General features: G+C 41.3%; 2 protein-coding genes across 2 annotated transcripts in view; both read right to left on the reverse strand.

The window, feature by feature from the left end:
• LOC138941265 (protein daughterless-like) overlaps window positions 1-18,627 on the reverse strand; it is a 128,163-nt gene that overhangs the window by 19,903 nt on the left and 89,633 nt on the right. The gene's annotated exons all lie outside the window — the stretch shown is intronic.
• On the reverse strand, window positions 12,778-14,731 carry LOC138941264 (uncharacterized). Its single transcript, XM_070310771.1, has one exon. It carries the CDS (start codon window positions 13,775-13,777, stop codon window positions 13,280-13,282), a length of 498 nt encoding a protein of 165 aa, XP_070166872.1. The 5' UTR covers window positions 13,778-14,731; the 3' UTR covers window positions 12,778-13,279.

The following is an 18,627-nucleotide window of genomic DNA, read 5'->3' on the forward strand; positions in this document are numbered from 1 at the left end:
AAGCAGTGGTATCAACGCAGAGTACTCAGCCGTCATCCATCATGGACACCCATCGTTCTCCAATTCTATATAAATTAGGAAAAATTGTCCTCGAGATAGAGTCGCGGATCAAGAGCAAATTATATTGTACTATCGCAAATTACCGAACGCGTTCGTGCTTTTAATTTCGAATTGTAGATCTATTATTTTATTCAATTTTCTTTCACCTTTTTTTTTCTCCATATATACACTACATTTAAAACGAGATAAAATACGGAGTGCGATTTTTTCGAGATGAGAGGAAGAACAATGTAGGAAGCTGTGCAAAGAGGATGGCACGCGACACGAATGAATCTATCGATCGTTTCGGGGACACCGAGGTATAGATATAATCGAGAAACTTGAAATTTTCGGTAAATTTACCATCTTGTAGTTGCCGTAGTCCGTGGGATAGACAAACATGTTGGCAGCGGAATCATGCGCGCGCTGAGTCGACGATACACCAATTCCGTCACATGCGGATCACGCGGAGCGACATACTACGACGACGATGACGACGAGAGGAGAAGTTGCCGCGCGAACGAGATGAGGAACAGCCGGCGAAGAAGAGAGGAAAGAGCTAGAGATAGCGTTCCCCCTTCTCTCTCTATCGCGCGATATACGTATCCCCCTCGTTCCAATTTCATCTCATGATATATGTTAAAATATTCCACGACGCCGCTCTGTGCCTTATCCAACTTTCGTTCGCGATGCCCCTCTCTTCCACCCTCCTTTCGTCTCTCTTCTTCCCTCCTTCCCTCGTGTCATTCGCTTCTCCCAACACGTCGAAAAGTACCGCGCTCGTTCGCGGACTGGCGAGAAGGTAGGCGGAATAAACTTGGTCCGCTAACGCGAGGACTATAGGACGCCGGGCCGAAATTTAACGCCTTCCCGGGGCCATGAAAGAATCGTACAACTTTGCCGACGAAAACTTTGCAACCCCCGGTCCGCGTCGCGGCAGAGTATCGCTCGAGACCCACGGGTAGCTCGGTATACACGGTATCCGGAAGAGCCGGCAAGACTCGGCGCATGTGGAAGAATCGCGACGAAACGAAACGACTCCGAACGATGCAGCTGACTACCCGCGACTATCGAGGTGTGTCGTGTCGTGTCGCGTAGCGCGCGCGTTCACCAGGGCCGATCGAGGTGGGAGCGACGAGCGGGCCCAATCGCCGTCAGGGCGCTGGGACAAGTTCCTCTTCTCGGGTTCCGCGCGAGAAGCGACGCGGAGATGCACCAGCAACTTCGTTATATTGGGTGATTGCATAAGTTGGTGCCCGATTTAAATATAAACTTCAATAGATTATATTTTAGAGATAACACTTTTATTAATCAATTATATAGTCTCCATTCTTTTCTACAATGGTTTTCCAACCATCTATAAGCTTGTCGATTCCATTTTTGAAGAAAGAACTTGGTTTTTCTTGAAAAAAGTTTGTAAGGTGGTTTTCGACAGCTTCCTCGCAATTGAGATTCTTGCTATTTAAATTATTCTGCAAAGACCGGAACAGATAAATATCTGAAGGCGCAATATCTGGAGAATATGGCGGGTGCTGCAGAATTTCCCATTGCGACTCCTGCAGTTTTCCCGCAGCTTATTCCTTTCAGTCAGGAGATGCGGCACCCACGTATCAAGCTTGGAAATGTATCCAAGCTTTTTTAAATGACCAAAAGCGGTTGAATTATCGATGTTCAGCCTCTCAGCAATATCCTCAGTTGTAATCCTTGGGTTTCTTTCCACTAAAGCATGCACAATGTCATCATCGATGCCAGAACGCCGACCAGAGCGGGGTTGATCCTCCATGTTGAAATCACCATTTCGAAATCTGCCAAACCACTTTTGGACTGTTCGGAGAGCAGGAGCGCGGTCCAAATAAACGCTTTGAATATTTTTTTGTGCAATCCCAACACTCACGCCTTTCCGAAATTCATATAGCATTACATGCCGCAAATGCACCTTTCGTTCTCCATTTTTAATGATTTCTCTTATGCACAAATGGACTTATCTGACGCTAAATTGACATAAGACAACGTCATCTATTCGGTGTAAGCAACAATTACCACACGAAAACAATAGAACTCCGCCATGCGGCAACTTAATGCCATTTATGAAAATCGGGCACGAACTTATGCAATCATCCAAGTCCCGATGGTATTGGCCGCGGTTCTCGCGTAAAACGCTTTCTCTCGTACGTCATATAAATCACGTTTCATCAGGTAAATTTGCTGATAGAGGCGTCAACGATCGCATTAGCCGGTTGATCGTAAAATGCTTAATCTCGATGGCAACCGCGAATAAATGTACTCTTCTATTTTTTTTACCTTTTCGTTTGCGTCAATGTGAAATAAAATAAAACAAAAATAGATAGATAGGAAGAGAGAATAATATCGTTTGACGTGAAAAATGAAATCGTTTTCGAGAGCGTGGCCTGATGTATCCGGGAGAGATAGAAGCGAGGAATAATCGCGGTCCCTGATAAAAATATCGGGTTTTATCTCAGTCAAGCCGGTCGATAACAACCTTACGAATAAGAATATTTCTCCGACCGAGAGGGGAATGAATAAAACTGGTTACTAATCGAGCGATAAGTTCCGCTATACGATCTCTCCATCTATTAATTTAAAAATTTTTTAATCTATTGATTAAAAAAATTTTTAGTCACCATCGATTCAAAATAAATTGATTTAATACGCTAATAATATTCACACAGATTTAATATTAAATATATTAATTAATGAACGACGAAAGACGCGATAAAAATAATAATATATCTCTACTTAAGGCGAGATATATTATTAATTATAGTAATATATTTTAATCGCTTTAATCGTTTCGCATCTCTATCTCCATTTGCATTTAATCGTTATGAAATTTACTCGAATTTTTCGATTAACTGCGGATTCGTGCCGCGGGAATTCCACCCAATCGAAAAATATTTACCGAGCGTATCGCGCGTGAGACATCGTTCGATATTCACAAGCCGACATCGGACTAAACGGATCATTAAATTATTCGCCGAAAACGGTCGCTAGTAACGGCCACTCTAACCCGGGCCCGTCGAGGAGCCCGTACCAGAGCTGGATCACTGTGCGCGGTCATGGCGAGAGAGACACCACGTGGACAATAATTCACGTTTTATTTCCTGCTCGCGCGGCAGGACGTATAGGTATAAGGAAAGGACACGCAATGATAAAAATGTCGCCGCGGCGGATCAGAAATCTTAATATGTCCCGGTGGGTTGTCCACGGTGGTCCCCGTGGAGAGTCAGCGATTTCCAGCCAATATAAATGTCCTACATTGATTTAGTTCTTCCTCTTCGCCGTCCCTCGTCTTACGATTCACGGGGGATACAGAAAGGAGAGGGGGGGGGGGAGGGGACGAGGGAAGAGGGAAAACGATCGGAGATACGAGCTGAACCGACTCGAACTGGAACGGAAATGTCTCTGTCAGGGAAATTAGCCTCCGAGGATCTGAAATAGGACAGAAGAATGCGCGGCACATCTCACCTCCGAGAGATGGATGTTATGGAAACCTTCAGAAAATTGAGCGCGTGATGGCCATCTCACGTTCTCCATCAATCGCATAGTCGTCCTCGTCGTCCCTATGTCAATCGTAGATTCCACATCCATGACCGTCGTTCATAGCTCGCCTACTCGCTTGACCCGCGTTTAACCCAATACTATACAAGACCCAATTTGCAAACTGACTTTAATTATTGCAATTCGTTATTTTATAACTATGAAAGACGATACACGATGTTTACACGCGAGAACACATGCACTTACGATGATAACAATTGATAAGAATAATTCTCAAGATAAACTTTGTAATAATGATAATAATTAAAAATAATTGTTTAATACTAGAGTCACACAAAGCATATAATCGTATCAAGTATGTTAAACATTCTGAAATCAACGAGCGCAATTATTCTCTCTCCACACTTTCTCTTACTCTTCCTTATAACTATGATACCCCAATCGAGCTACCCCCGCCCCTCCCTCGTTGCAAAAATAAAAAAAAACAAATAACGCGCAATTATGAGCTATTTATAAGTTTTCATATCCCGCAAATTAAAAATTTTGAGCTCGTTGCACTGGGCAGGAATTTAATACTTTTTGTGTGGGAGGGGGGGGGGGGGCTGAGTCGATTTCAACTCCCCCCTCCACCCCGCAAAAAGTATTAAATTCCTGCCTAGTGCAACGAGCTCAAAATTATTAATTTGCGGAATATGAAAACTCATAAATAGCTCATAATAGCGCGCTAGTTGTCTTTTTAAGGTAACTATGATGATTATTTAAGAAAGAACTGGATGGCTCAGCTATGTCAAAAATTAAAATTAAATAAATCTAATACATTTCGAGCTTCATGAATTTGACATATTGTATATACGCAAAATATACTTTTAAAATATAAAATTAATAATTAATTTATGAGCCAAAGTAAAAATTTGCTCTGCAGAATATATTAATTTAATCTCAAAATCGTCAAAGATATTTTATATCAAACAAACTTTTTTGTAATGACTTTAAAAGATCACAAGGATTTCATAGTGATCCTATACAAGGATCCATAAAAATAATAATTTCAATTTACTTTATTTCACAAATTAATTATTAATTTATGAATTAATTAATTAATAATTATTAATTTTATATTTTAAATGGCTAAAAGTACTTTGTATGGTATATGTGTGCAATGTCAAATTCATGAATTTCGAAATGTATTAGATTCATTAACTTTTGACGTAGCTGATCCGTTCAGTTCCCCCTTAAGTACACGTGGACGGAAATGAATTTAAGGGTAGTCGAACGACGGGACGACAGATAGAAAGAGAGAGAGAGAGAGAGAGAGAGAGAGAGAGAGAGAGAGAGAGAGAGAGAAGGAAAGAATATGTGAAAAGCGGAGAGTCATTATCAACGAGATAATGGATGGTCGATTATCCCCTTATTAATTGCTATAACGAGACGTTTGGTTGTCGAGTAGCGAGTAAACGAAACCAGGTGTCCCGTCGAAATAATGAATTTTTTCCCTTTCTCATCGAGCCCCGGATCCTGGGAATTCCCATACAGCATTATTTATATTACCTTCTCACGTATGTATGTGAAATATTTTTCAAGACGTCATCGTCAATCGATCTCTCGTTTCGTGGAGAATGTGGTAGAAAATATTATAAAAAGCGGATCGAACGGATTAATTTGCCGTCGTTACTATTTTTTTTTTTTTTTTAAAGCTACATTTATTACTCGATTATAAATCCATACGTAATTGGCGCGAATCGATATAAGTCTTATCAGTCGCGGAGAGGTTTATTATTCGTCACGCCACACTCGTCACTTTTTCTCCTTTGTCGGCATAATGGGTTAATATGGCGAGGTATTTGTAAAAAAATAAAAAAAAATAGATGCAACGGTCCGCGTAGTTAATGGGCTCCCCCCCCCCCCCATGTGTCGTAGATATGACGGCAAGATAATTTCAGCCTCACGCGGCTTCCATACACGCGTGAACGCACGCGGAACGCGTAACGCGCGACCCCCCGGCGCAATGTATGTTGGTAAATCCCCAACGCAAATTGCCGGCGTCACGCACAAGTAGAGTTGGCGGTATCAGTAATAGAGAATATTTTAGCCTTCTGCAACAATTCGAAACGAAATATGTCTTTATAAGGCAAACAAATCGATATGCCGCCAGTTGAAAAGATTTACATATCCTGAATTTCTTTCTCTCTTAGATTATATATTATATTAGGCGTACAACTTTGCTTCCGCCGTTTTCCTATAGATGGCTTTAGCGATAAGTAGTGGTCGAAATAAATATTAGATCATAGACGTCATGCGATAAATTTGAGCATCTGTCAACATAACCTCATAGAAACATTAGTCGATTTGTGTCCGCGTCATAAAGTTATTCTCGATTGAAAATGTCAGTTTACGAGCCAAATTCTCGTCATTTAATTTTCTGCTTCAATATGAAGAAATCTGCGGCTGAGGCTCATCGAATGCTCTCAAATACTTATGGCGAAGCCGCTATTAGCGAAAGAACGTGTCGCGAGTGGTTTCGACGCTTCAAGAACGGTGATTTTCACGTCGAAGACCGGCATAGCGGTGGAAGAGAGAAGGTTTTCGAAGATGCAGAATTGGAGGCGTTACTTAACGAAGACTCGAGTCAAAGTCAAAAAGAATTGGCACGATCATTGGGAGTGGACAATACTTTGAATCATAAATGTATAACCAGTTTTTTACAATAAAGCCTCGAATTTCGGAAAAAAAAACGGCGGAAGCAAAGTTTGTACACCTAATATATACTCCTTTCTCGTATTCTTTAATTATCAAATAATACAAGTGTCGCAGATCATTCGTCGCCACACTTTTTATATAGTAAAAATAAATAAATTGTTATTTGTAAGCGAGAAAAGAAAATAAATCAATTTTCTCATTTCTCTTAATCTTTATGACGGCAAATTTATCCTCGACATTTGCGTATCTGATTCTACAATCTAACAAAATTGTTTGCAATAAAATGCATTCCGCATTATTCGGTATTAATGTGCGCATGTCGGTTATAGCGGCATCGCTTCACTTCCCCTAACTTCTTGCGCCGTTGGCGTGCTTGTGCAAAATCTTAATTCGCGACGACGCATAGGGGCGCTCATAAGAGACGCCAAGAAGAAATGTGGGAACTTCGTGCCACACGATAAAAGCTGTTTAGCACGCTATGGTAATGACTCTGTCTCTTCTTTTTGTAAATTTATGTCTCTTATAGTCTCCCCCATGCTATCAAGATGGGTTCCCATGGTGGAGAAGCGTACGGGCGATCGTAAAGGAAATACCCGTAGATGGAATAGGCATGTACCGACACAGGACGATTTCCGGTCGCGCAATTTCGAACGCGGCTGCCAGGAATTGAGACTTCTTCTTCTTCTTCTTCGAACAGGAAAGACTTCGAACACTTGCACTTGTACGAAGATATCGGCGCCTTGAATAATTTTCGAAGGCGAATTAAACGTGTTGTCGCGCGCGATTAATTATGTAATATACCGTTGATCACATTTTGTGCTAACAGTATATTCACATTTATTTTTCAAAGTACAAGCATAAATCACACATTTTCTATAAATTATCGTCTTCAATATATTATTTATTTTTCGTCATTTCAAAATTAATCCTATCGCAATTTTATATTCTTTATCCAAAATTTGTAAGAAAAAAAATTTTTATTTATACGTGTATGTATGTGTGGTAATTTTGGGATACACTCTATCTATATATATATATATATATATATATATATATATATAAAAAAAAAAAAAAAATATCGCTTTCATATGACGACAATGTTATATCGAATCATTCGGTATATATGCGAGAACTTATCGAGAGGTCCGATTTCACAGAATCGCACTTATCGTATCATTGCGAGAAGCATCAAGATATCACGACTACCGAGGAAACGATCCGGGAGAGACGAAACGCGCAAGGTACGGCAATATTTGAGATTTGTTTAGTAGACGTTATTTCATCCGTCATCCGATCGGATGTTATGTTTACGTCGCGGTATAAAAAAAGGCTTCGTATTTATTTAACCGGAGGAGAGAGACGACGCACGTCAATTTAGCGACGATCAAAATAAGAATCAGCTTTTATCAGCTATAATACTTTGTGTATTTGTATACGTATATATTTATATACATCTTTTTTTTTTTTTTTAATAGATTTTCACAGCGAAGGCGATTGTGCGTGTCTCGTAAATTGCGACGCGATGTTATTGTTGAAAATTTTTGCGACGATTTATTCGCAGAATACGCACGTTAAAAAGATACCCCCCCGTCATCTCTAGTCACGCGCGGTTACGTTAAAAGAAGCCTGCGCACGATCCATGGTTTTTGCGGGAGGATATTTTTATGTGCTACGCTTCGCCACGCCATAATCGTCGGATGACTAAACGCTCAGTCGCGTGTAATTTTCGTTGAGCTGTCCCGAATATTTCCGAGACAAAGCGGCTTCATTTCGATACGCAGCGTCGTTTTTCGGATTAATCCGCGCCGAGAGGAAGGGATGTACGTCGTCAACGGGCCGGGTCGGCCAATTGTGCAAACAGGAAAAATGTGATCGAGAGAATTCAATCGGCTCGAAAAACAATATACGAATTAAGAAGCGATTCTGATACCATTTCTTCATCACGCGCAAAATGCTGCAACAACGAAATATTTACGAGAATTTTTTTTTTTTTTTTTTCGAGATCACGAATTCTGTAAAAATAACGAAGCTAAAAGGTAGACGAATAAAATAGCTTCGAAACAAAAACAAAAGTGTATTGTGCTTTTTTCTTGCCGCGTAATGATCTTTTTCGAGATTTCAGATGAAACCAATTATAAAAATGTGATAAAAAATTACCATTAAAATTCAAATTGTACGATAATTCCGAAGTTTTTCGAAAATAAAAATTCTTTCGCCTAAACTTTTCCTCCATGCGATTTCGAATGACGCAAGCTGTAAATCTCATCGGAGCAGGCTGAATGCGTAGCCTGTCGGCCGGACGGTCGGCCCGTTTTAATTGGCGTCCACTAATTGTTAATTATCAGTGGTGGTATCCACCCGCGGGGAATCTCACGTAAGAGGCTTAAAGCCATTTACACGAGGACGGGTTCGACCCACCTTCGCAAACGTTACCAACACCGCCGACGACGCTGAGGAGAGACGCACGTCGGGTTTACAACGTTATAACATACAGGGCAGGTGTGCATATGTAATTTCTCGTGCGGACCCCCTCCTCAAGCCAAGCAGCAACACGTGAAAAGATACCAGAGAGATCCGCGGCGAAATTTACATTATTTATTAGGCGTATCGTCAACGCCCCGATATAACACACCGAGAGGAAGGCAGGAAAAACGGCCGCATAATCAACAATTAGCCGGCTGATACGTGTTACGTGATAGTTTTTTAACGAGTACGTCCTCCGGGTCGCATTTTCTTCAGGCTTGTTCTTCCCTTCGTCTCCGTATAACTTGTGTCGGTTAATAATTTATCGTCGTCATCGATACACGTGCGATCGTGGAATTGCGAAGAGCCGCACAAATCATCGTTCGCAAAGTTAAAAGAAATTTTTCTTACACATTCTTCAATTCGAACAAGTATCTTTAATCGCGTAAATATTTTGACATGTTTCATGAATTTAAAGTGTTTTGACGTGTTTCATTAATCATAATGAGTTGCTGAGAAATTATCAAAAAAAATTACTAGGTCCGAAAAATTTATGTTATATATTTGAAGAATCTTTTCAAATCATCTATTTACGGTTCGATCGTTCATTTAAATGATACGGATATCATATTCGTTAATCTGTCCGTTGTAAACCAACATCACTATTATTGATATTATTGAATTATCGAGATGAGACACTCGGCGACTGTTCAGCTGTAAAAAAATTTGCGGAACAAAGACGCGCTACAAGAATATAGGAACAATAGTTTGCTGCGAGGGACAATGAGAGCAGACGAAGAACCAAGCGAGATTTCTCTCCATCTCTCTTTCTTTCTCGTCGACTGCGCCGACTCACGCGACGAGAATGCAACTTGAGCCCATGTAAAGTCAGGCCACTGCAAAAGGATCAAATCCGCGGAATAGGCCTCTCTCGGCTCGCCAGATTCTCTCGGATCACCCGATAGAGAATATATCACGCGTGCGTGTCACCGCACTATTCGAAGGATGGAGGAGGGGAAGGTTCGAGTCACTTCGCGAGAATGTGATTTAAGTCCGTACAAAAGACGACGTTGCACAGAATTACAAGCGGCATGCAGTTCCGTCCGTCGACAGGAACGAATTCTCCTCCCCCGCGACACCGCGTAAGGAATACCCAACGATCGCCTCCACGCTATCCGCACCTCCATTCAACAGAGATGTTGCTTGGACGCGAATTGCAACGAGATCACCTCGCGTCGCTACAAGTAACGTCGAACTTGAAGCAGGATGAATACAATTATACCATTATTATATGTTGTCATGCCTGATAAATTGGGGACTTGAAACAGAAATGAGCTAACTTTATTAACGTCAAATTTTAGATATTTACGATTTTGTGTTTAAAGTATATGCCAGAGTTCGTCTTCCTAGCTTGATGCAAATAAAGGCGATTTTTGGGGAATTTTTTTAATGAAAAGTATAAAACATTAATTTCAAAATTTTCAAACTTTTTGTTAAGTAACATTTCAAGTATACCCCGAAATTTTTTCAAATATAAATATTTGTTTTTTTCGGAGTTATGGTAGTCCGTCCAATCAAGGTGTAAAAAAAAAAAAAAAAGGTAGCGGACATGATCCCAGCTTGTTATAGTCATTCTGGGGGGAAAAAAAAAAAATCTTGATCTGTATGAACGTGATTATCGTGTGAACTTGAATTAAATCGATATTTGGAAAATTCAAATTTTGCGACTTACAAAAATAACTATTTTTTTTTTCCATGAAACATGATTTTTTTTTAGACGCTGCCATTTTTTTATTTTTCAATATATTTTCTTTTTTTATTCTAGTTTACGTGATAGTCACACTCATACAGATTAAGAATCTTTTTGGTTTTTGTACTTCATATGACTACAACGGCTGGAATCATGTCCGCCGTAAACAACAATTTTTTTTTCAGACACCCTGTGGCTGGACTATCAAAAAACTCCGAAACAAACAAATATTTTGATTTGAAAAAATTTCAGGATATACTTGAAATGTTACTTAATAAACGTGGAAAGTTTAGAATTAATATGTTTTATATATATATATATCTTTTTTTTTTTGTTAAAATTCTCAAAAATCGCCTTTTTTTCAGAGCGTCAAATTAGGAAGATCCCTTAGGTTGCATTTCCAACGCGTCAAATATGCACGAAACATGTACAGTATTGACTTTCGAGTATGCGAATCGATTTGTGATGTAAAGCTTCTTACAATTAGCCGTAAAGAATGTGAGAGTACAAGAAGATTATTGTGTGCCGTTCTTACAGGAGAAAAAGAGAGAAATGGAAAGAAAAAGAGGAAGAATGTTTTTCCGTTGATTTCGCCCAAAGTATTTCATAATTATAATTGCTTCTTCGGCATGTTAACGAGATGGCAGACTGCATTCTCCCCTATTTGACCGAGCGCAACGGTATCTTTCAAGGCTACCGAGTAACAGTCGCATCTCCCCTTAGCGGGTTGTGCGTTTATTAAATAACCAAAAAATTTACGATGCTGTAAAAATTTATGGTAAAAGGGTAGGCGCAACCGTCTTCCATCGTTAATCCTTACATCGTAAAATCTAAGAAGCGCGAATGGGAGTTTAAGCTAGTCGGAACGGCACGGCGGCTAGAAGCAAATCCGCGCGAACGAGGCCAAGATTACCGTAATGACTCGCTTTACGATTACAGTTATCGAGACGGAAATCTGCGAAAGCCCGACGTTAACCGTGGAAACCAGTCTTGAGAGGCTGGTGGCATTGCCGTTCTCCAAAGCGAAACCTTCGTACGTTCTAAAACGTGCGGAGCGTCCTACGATGTATGTATTTAACTTCGTTATTACCAACTTTGTACTTACGTTTGTCTTCTTTTATTTTTCTTCAACCGCTTTAATGGCATCAATTAGTATTACAAACAAGTGATTTAAAACTTAAAATTGTAGAAATGTTTGCTATCGTAAAAAGGGATATCGTTGAACCGGGAGAAGAATGTCAATTGTTTATCTTTAACCACTAGCAAATTGAAAATTATCAAAATTTCATAAGATAACCAGGATGTATCTACGATGCGCACAAAGGTATCGCAGGCACTTTAACGAGAGATCTCGCGATCTAATTAATATAATTGTCTTGACGACATCGGCTGAGAGAGAGAGAGAAAGCCGCTCCCCTATTTATTTGTAACTCTCATTGTGGAATACACCTGCTAGCATTGACGATCATCGTGATCAATTAATTCCCATTAATTGAGAGAAAAGGAAAGAGGGAAGAGAGAGAGAGAGAGAGAAAAAACAGAGACAAGATATACATATGTATACATATATGCCGGATGAGTTATGATTGAATCGCGATAACGGGCTATATCCACATACAGTAAATTAACCGGATGCTCGATCATGATGATCACGTTGTCCCTTCGTCGCAAAAAGAATTTTCAATTATCTGACTGATGAGACGGATATGGGGAATCGCAGGACAGAATCTGTGATTCATCGCGCCGACTGATTTGTCTCGAATTATTTCTCTCTAATGTAGAACTTCTTAATAACATTAGCTCGATAAGAGAATTCTTTTCTACTAAAGATCATCTTCTCCGTACAATGAACAATCGCGAAAATATTGTAAGCAAGAAATAAATGTGAGAAAACGGATATCGAACGAGAGGATGCGGAATGGGAAATATTCTTGGAATTTTGCGAAAATATATTCTTTCACAGCTGACAACGGTGGATGCGTCGCTGTCTTCTCTTCGTGTGTGTTTTTCGTATGCAACCGTGACCACCGCCTAATACGCGACACAGCGGCACATACTAATTAGCCTTGCGAAACGCGACATGAATATAACTCCATGCGAGAGAGAGAGAGAGAGAGAGAGAGAGAGAGAGAGAGAAAGGGAGGGAGAGAGATAAACATTAGAAACACGATGCTTGAGGCTAAACGTCGAGAGACACTTCCTGTTGCAACGATTGCTACCGAGGAGGAAACGAGTAATTACTCTCCCCCGCAATTATCACAAGATATCGCCGTTATTTTGAAGATGCTAGTAAATTTAAAAAAAAAAAAAAAAAAAAAAAAATATATACACATCTTTGCGATAAAATCATAAGAGGCATACGGACCGACTCGAGAAATCACACACGAGCATTAAACTAATACCTTTTAAGAGATTAAGGGTTTTAATCTTAACAATACGTGCTCGAACAGTAAACGCATTGTTTACCTTGTCCGAGGTCGAGTGGCAAATTTCACGCGAACCAGCTGGGACATCAAGTGCGTTCGTTGCAAGGCACCGGTTCGCGCTAGAATTTACGAGCCGAGGAATTCTCGGACACATGCCGGACACCTTCTCGGACATGGTCAGTACAATGCAGCATTCGATAGAAATTCTCGAAATTTATCGTTAGCCGTTAAGCGCGTCTTAGCTATTACAACGCTATCCGACCAATACGCCCTATGCGAGACATAAAATATTCGCACATTGGCAATTTAAATTAGCCCATTTAAATAAACGACGGAGATAATCAGGCCGCATAATTTCTCCGCTTATCGCTTATTGTTCTCGACTTTAACGGCAATCGAGAACTCGCAAATGGCAATTCCTCGTCTCCGATATATTTACCCCGCTCTCCTGCCCCCCGTACTGTTTCCAATAATTGGGCGACGAGCTGAGTTGCACGATCGAACTGGTTACGGACAGGTTGCCGGGACTGGATGCTTGGAATCGGTCCGTCACCGGCGCATTCTGCATCTGTCCAGGTTGATTCGAACTGTGCTGTATGCTATTGGTCGTCATCAGCGTGTTGCACAGCGGACCGGTCCGTGAACGATTGCACGCGATCTGCAGCAGATTCGTACCACTCGCGGCGAGTCTTCCCGAGTTCATCGCAACCTGCCGCTGCACGTGCGCGTTCCGCTGGCTGACCTGAGCACTTCGTCGAACCTTGCACTGCCCGGCGGTCTTCGAATCGTGGCCGGATTTCACGAAGTCGATCCCGAAGTCGCTCAGCTTGAAGTTCTGTTGATTCATCTTGAAGTCCGCGTTGTTCTTAAAACTCCGATCCATCTTGGTTCCCTCTGAGAATAAGCTCTGTGATTTCAAAGGATTGACCACCTTGTACTTTCTCCGCCGTCGCTCGACATGCCTCGATACCGAGCAGGTATGTAAAATATGTCAAATTGCCAAAGTCGCTTTGGTGCAATCGAATTAAATATATAGAAAAATTTAATTTTCACGACTGATTCTCGTTGCTCTCTAAAAAGACCGAATTCCAAGCAAACAGACGCGTATTTATCCTCTCTCGTATAGATTACAGAATTGCAGGATCTTGAAAATTTTATTTCATCACGTGTGTTCGCTTCGTGCGTCGCACTCCCTCCTGTCGTTCAACTTCTTCCACGCGCAGAATTCCTCGGATAACGAAGGCGCGTTCAGAAAAACGGGAGATGAGATTAATCGCAGGTGCGTCGTATGTCGCAGCGATACGTTTGACAATTCACCTTTGATTACGCAGCTTCTGCCGCCTTGACACGGTTCCGATCTCCAATATTGTTGCCCGATCAATCTCGCGATGTAATATTCCAATTCGTATACTTCTCAAAGTCTTTCAAAGTCGTTCGTTCACAAGCCAAATTTTCACTCGGTTGATACAACGACCCGTTTGGCGAAGGCACCAATTCTGTACCACCGTCCAAATAATGCCGGCATTAAAGACGGAACGACTCTCGAAAATCTCACTCACGCGGATCACCTAATCGGAGATTGCCGCGGCAACGATTGCCGACTATTGCTGAATCGAATCGACGCAATGTTTCGTTATATTCTTTAGTACGCGAATCGCCGCGGCCGCGATAATCGTTGATCGCCAGTGAAAGTTGCGGCGCGAAACGCCCGAGCTACGCGATGGAAAAATCGCGTTTGGTTTTGCGTCTCGAAGAGCGAGACGGAGGCGATTCGACGGATCGACGGAATCCATCTCGTCAAACAACGATATTACTGGACATTCGGTAATGCGACAGTTATAAAACAAATCACGTCATCCGTTAACGCGCGCCCGTAACGACAATGAAGACAATCTCCGATTAATTTTTAAGCAGACTCTTAGAGAGAAACTTTGATCGACTTTATAATCATTTAATTGCTGTTTTTCTTCTTTTTTTACACGACGCATCGATTCATTTACACGCGCTCCAATTTTCCGACGCTTTCACGGCTTGATCGAATCTCGCTTGTTGTAATAACCGCGAATGCAATTGCATCGCGCGCAATGTCTCGTGCACGATTCTGCCACAATACACAATTCGCAATATGTAGCGTACCCTCGCGTACGATCGCCTCTCGTTGCACCGTTCGCACACCGAGGTTTCTTTCTTTTTTCGCACCCGGGAAATTTTCAAGCAACTTGTAATATATTATCGCGTATACACGTACACGTACACCGCACGTGTAATGTCCCACGGCGGAAACAATCGAGAAAGATAAAAGAAAGGGAGAGGATTAGAAGCCAGAACGGCCAGCTGCTTAGCCAGTAGAGAGACGACTGGTTTTGCGTTAGCCGACTCATAGGCTATAACACCGTACACGGCACGGAGGAGGCTGGGGTCCAGCATTACCCCTCCCACCACACGATACACGGAGCAAGTGTGCCTGTCCCCCCTGCAATACGCACGCATAAGTCTCTTATGCGAGTATGCATGTTGTATGTGTTTGTACCGATGCACACTCTCTTTCTCTCTCTCCCGTCCCTTGTGGCTCGACCCCACGCGAGATGCTTGCAGTCTCGTTTCGCACTATGCAACTCCGCAGAGGAACTGCAAGCGTTGCACTCCGCGTGAGAGTCGAGTAACGTCTGCGCGCTAAAAAATCGTGGGAATTAAGAGCGGAGAGCTGCGTCGGAAGAAACCGAGCGATGTATCGTCTGCATTGTCGTTTAATGACGTAACGTTACGTCTCTGAAATTGCATATGAAAATAAATGCGCAATCGCGTTGTTGGGACATTTTCGTATTCCCGATATGTGAATTGTAATAATTACGCGATATATTTATAATGTTTGCGAGATTACAAGATTCACGCATCAATTTTCCGCGTAATTGAATTTCAACGATTTATATATTGGATGATTGCATAAGTTCGTGCCCGATTTTCATAGATGGCATTAAGTTGCCGCATGGCGGAGTTCTATTATTTTCGTGTGGTAATTGTCGCTTACACCGAATAGATGACATTGTCTTATGTCAATTTAGCGTCAGACATTGTTCAGATAAGTCCATTTGTGCATAAGAGAAATCATTAAAAATGGAGAAAGAAAAGGTGCATTTGCGGCATGTAATGCTATATGAATTTCGGAAAGGCGTGAGTGTTGGGATTGCGCAAAAAAATATTCAAAGCGTTTATTTGGACCCGCGCTCCTGCTCTCCGAACAGTCAAAAAGTGGTTTGGCACATTTCGAAATGGTGATTTCAACATGGAGGATCAACCCCGCTCTGGACGGCCTTCTGGCATCGATGATGACATTGCGCATGCCTTAGTGGAAACAAACCCAAGGATTACAACCGAGAATATTGCTGAGAGGCTGAACATCGATAATTCAACCGCTTTTCATCATTTAAAAAAGCTTGGATACATTTCCAAGCTTGATACGTGGGTGCCGCATCTCCTGACTGAAAGGAATAAGCTGCGGGAAAACTGCAGGAGTTGCAATGGGAAATTCTGCAGCACCCGTCATATTCTCCAGATATTGCGCCTTCAAATTTTTATCTGTTCCGATCTTTGCAAAATAGTTTAAATGGCAAGAATCTCAATTGCGAGGAAGCTGTCGAAAACCACCTTACAAACTTTTTTCAAGAAAAACCAAGTTCTTTCTTCAAAAATGGAATCGACAAGCTTATAGATGGTTGGAAAACCATTGTAGAAAAGAATGGAGACTATATAATTGATTAATAAAAATGTTATCTCTAAAATATAATCTATTGAAGTTTATATTTAAATCGGGCACGAACTTATGCAATCACCCAATAGATTCAAACGTCCCAGATAACGTACAATTATGTATAGTACAATATTCGCTCGATAATAATGTATAGATCGTAGAAAAGTACAAATCGAATCGGATATTGATTCGAGGGGGGAACGTTGTTTACAACGGGGGCCTATCTGCCCCTCGTTGCATGCCGGATCATTAATCGTGGATCGGAGCGATATCTTAATCGCTTGTTACTTTCCGTTTTATTTTTTACACGAGATCGAATACCTCGGCGTGGCATCGAGCATTATTTTCACAACCCATCTCTTTCAACCGTAACGCGATAATATCAATTCAGCTTTTCTCGCACGATTCGCCGGGATTTACGAAACACTTAATCCTTAATTGTTCGCCTTGTCAGAAATCGAAAAAATTCGCCTATCCCTCTTGTTTCGCGCTTAACATTAAAAGATAACTTCGCAGCGCTAAACCTTCTCTTTTTCTTTCCAAATAAATCTCAAACAAATCAAGTTTGCTCTCTCGAAATTTAACAACAGTATAAAGTCTAGAATTTTATATTCAAATTAAAAATATATCTTATCGACAATATATTATCGTATTTGGAGAACGATCGTTTGTCACATCTAGGGTTGCCATACGTCCTCTTTTTTAGGGCATCCAGGGATGTCCGGGGGGAATTTGCGAATGTGTTCGGGGTAATTATAAATGTCCGGGGTTTAAGGATATTCCTAAATATCCTGCTTCTTAAATTTAACTAATCACAAGCTACAATAAGGTAAATAAATACCTGATAATAAAATGTCCTTTAAATTAAAAACATGTTTAATTTATTCATTTTACTCCGACGATAAGTACTAATGAAAACGAAATCTAGAATAATTATTGATTTATTGTTATAACCAACTTATTAATTTATTCGCATTTTTGTATATGTCCGAGATATTTGGGCTATAAGTTTTAGTTTTGAAAATTTTACTATGGCAACTTGTAAAAAAATCGGCATCTTGTGTGAGATTGCATTCGATTCTCTCAAGGCTTCTAAAATAATTGCATCTCACCGCACCGCGCTGTTGCATCTTTCTCTATCCGTCTCTCGTTGCATACCGTCGCGGGAATACAGAAATAGTTTATCCGCTAAGGGATTTCGGAAGGAAGAAAGAGACAGGACGCCAAACGTGCAAGCGAAGAGAGAGAGAGAGAGAGAGAGAGAGAGAGGACGAGAACAGAAGCAGAAGGAGAATGGAAAGAGAAATGACAGAAAATACGAGCGGGAGTTACAGCGGAAAACGGTGGATTATGTGTGTTTAACCCTTCCTGGCCCGCCTGCTCTCCTTCTTCGACCTCCCCCGCAGCCCCCCTCCCCCACCCCGTTCCCCTCTCACTCTCTCTCCTACCCTTCCGCCCACGTTCGCGCTTCACGTTCGCCGTCGCCCAAACGCGCTTCCGAAAGCCCCCGAGTTATGTTTGAGCACGAAAAGTAAACTTCGACTTCGTGGCGACGTGAGGCGCTTTGTGAGGATTAGGTGGCCCGCCAACCGGGTGAATCGATTTCTTTGTTCCGACTTCCGCGCCGCGCAAAGGATCGATTCTCAACGGACGGAATCTGCTACATAGGCGGCCGCGGCGGCGACGTCAAGGTCCGATAAATCTTTGATCACTCTTCCCCTTCGTGCGAAAGTATAAGGAGAAGAAAAGAGTGAAGCGTCGATTTTTCGACGAAGAACGTTGAGACGATAGTTTCAGAAGCGATTGAATAACAATAGGATAAATTACTTTAAATTGTTATTTATATCCGTTACATGAAGACCTGGGATATATTGGGTCGAGTAAAAAGTCATTGGGTATTTTTGCAACAGATGGCATTAGTTCAGTTTTGGCAGTACTAGAGTCATTCACACATATGTTTATCATATATCGTTTGTCAACAGCTG

This window comes from Polyergus mexicanus, unplaced genomic scaffold (assembly GCF_030449975.1).
Source record: "Polyergus mexicanus isolate NDT 795.1 unplaced genomic scaffold, iyPolMexi1.0 SCAF_18, whole genome shotgun sequence".
Lineage (NCBI taxonomy): Eukaryota > Metazoa > Arthropoda > Insecta > Hymenoptera > Formicidae > Polyergus > Polyergus mexicanus.

What these genes read in the sequence shown, in the direction of transcription:
- LOC138941264 (XM_070310771.1), bottom strand. Translation starts at nt 13,777, where the DNA reads ATGGATCGGAGTTTTAAGAACAACGCGGACTTCAAGATGAATCAACAG.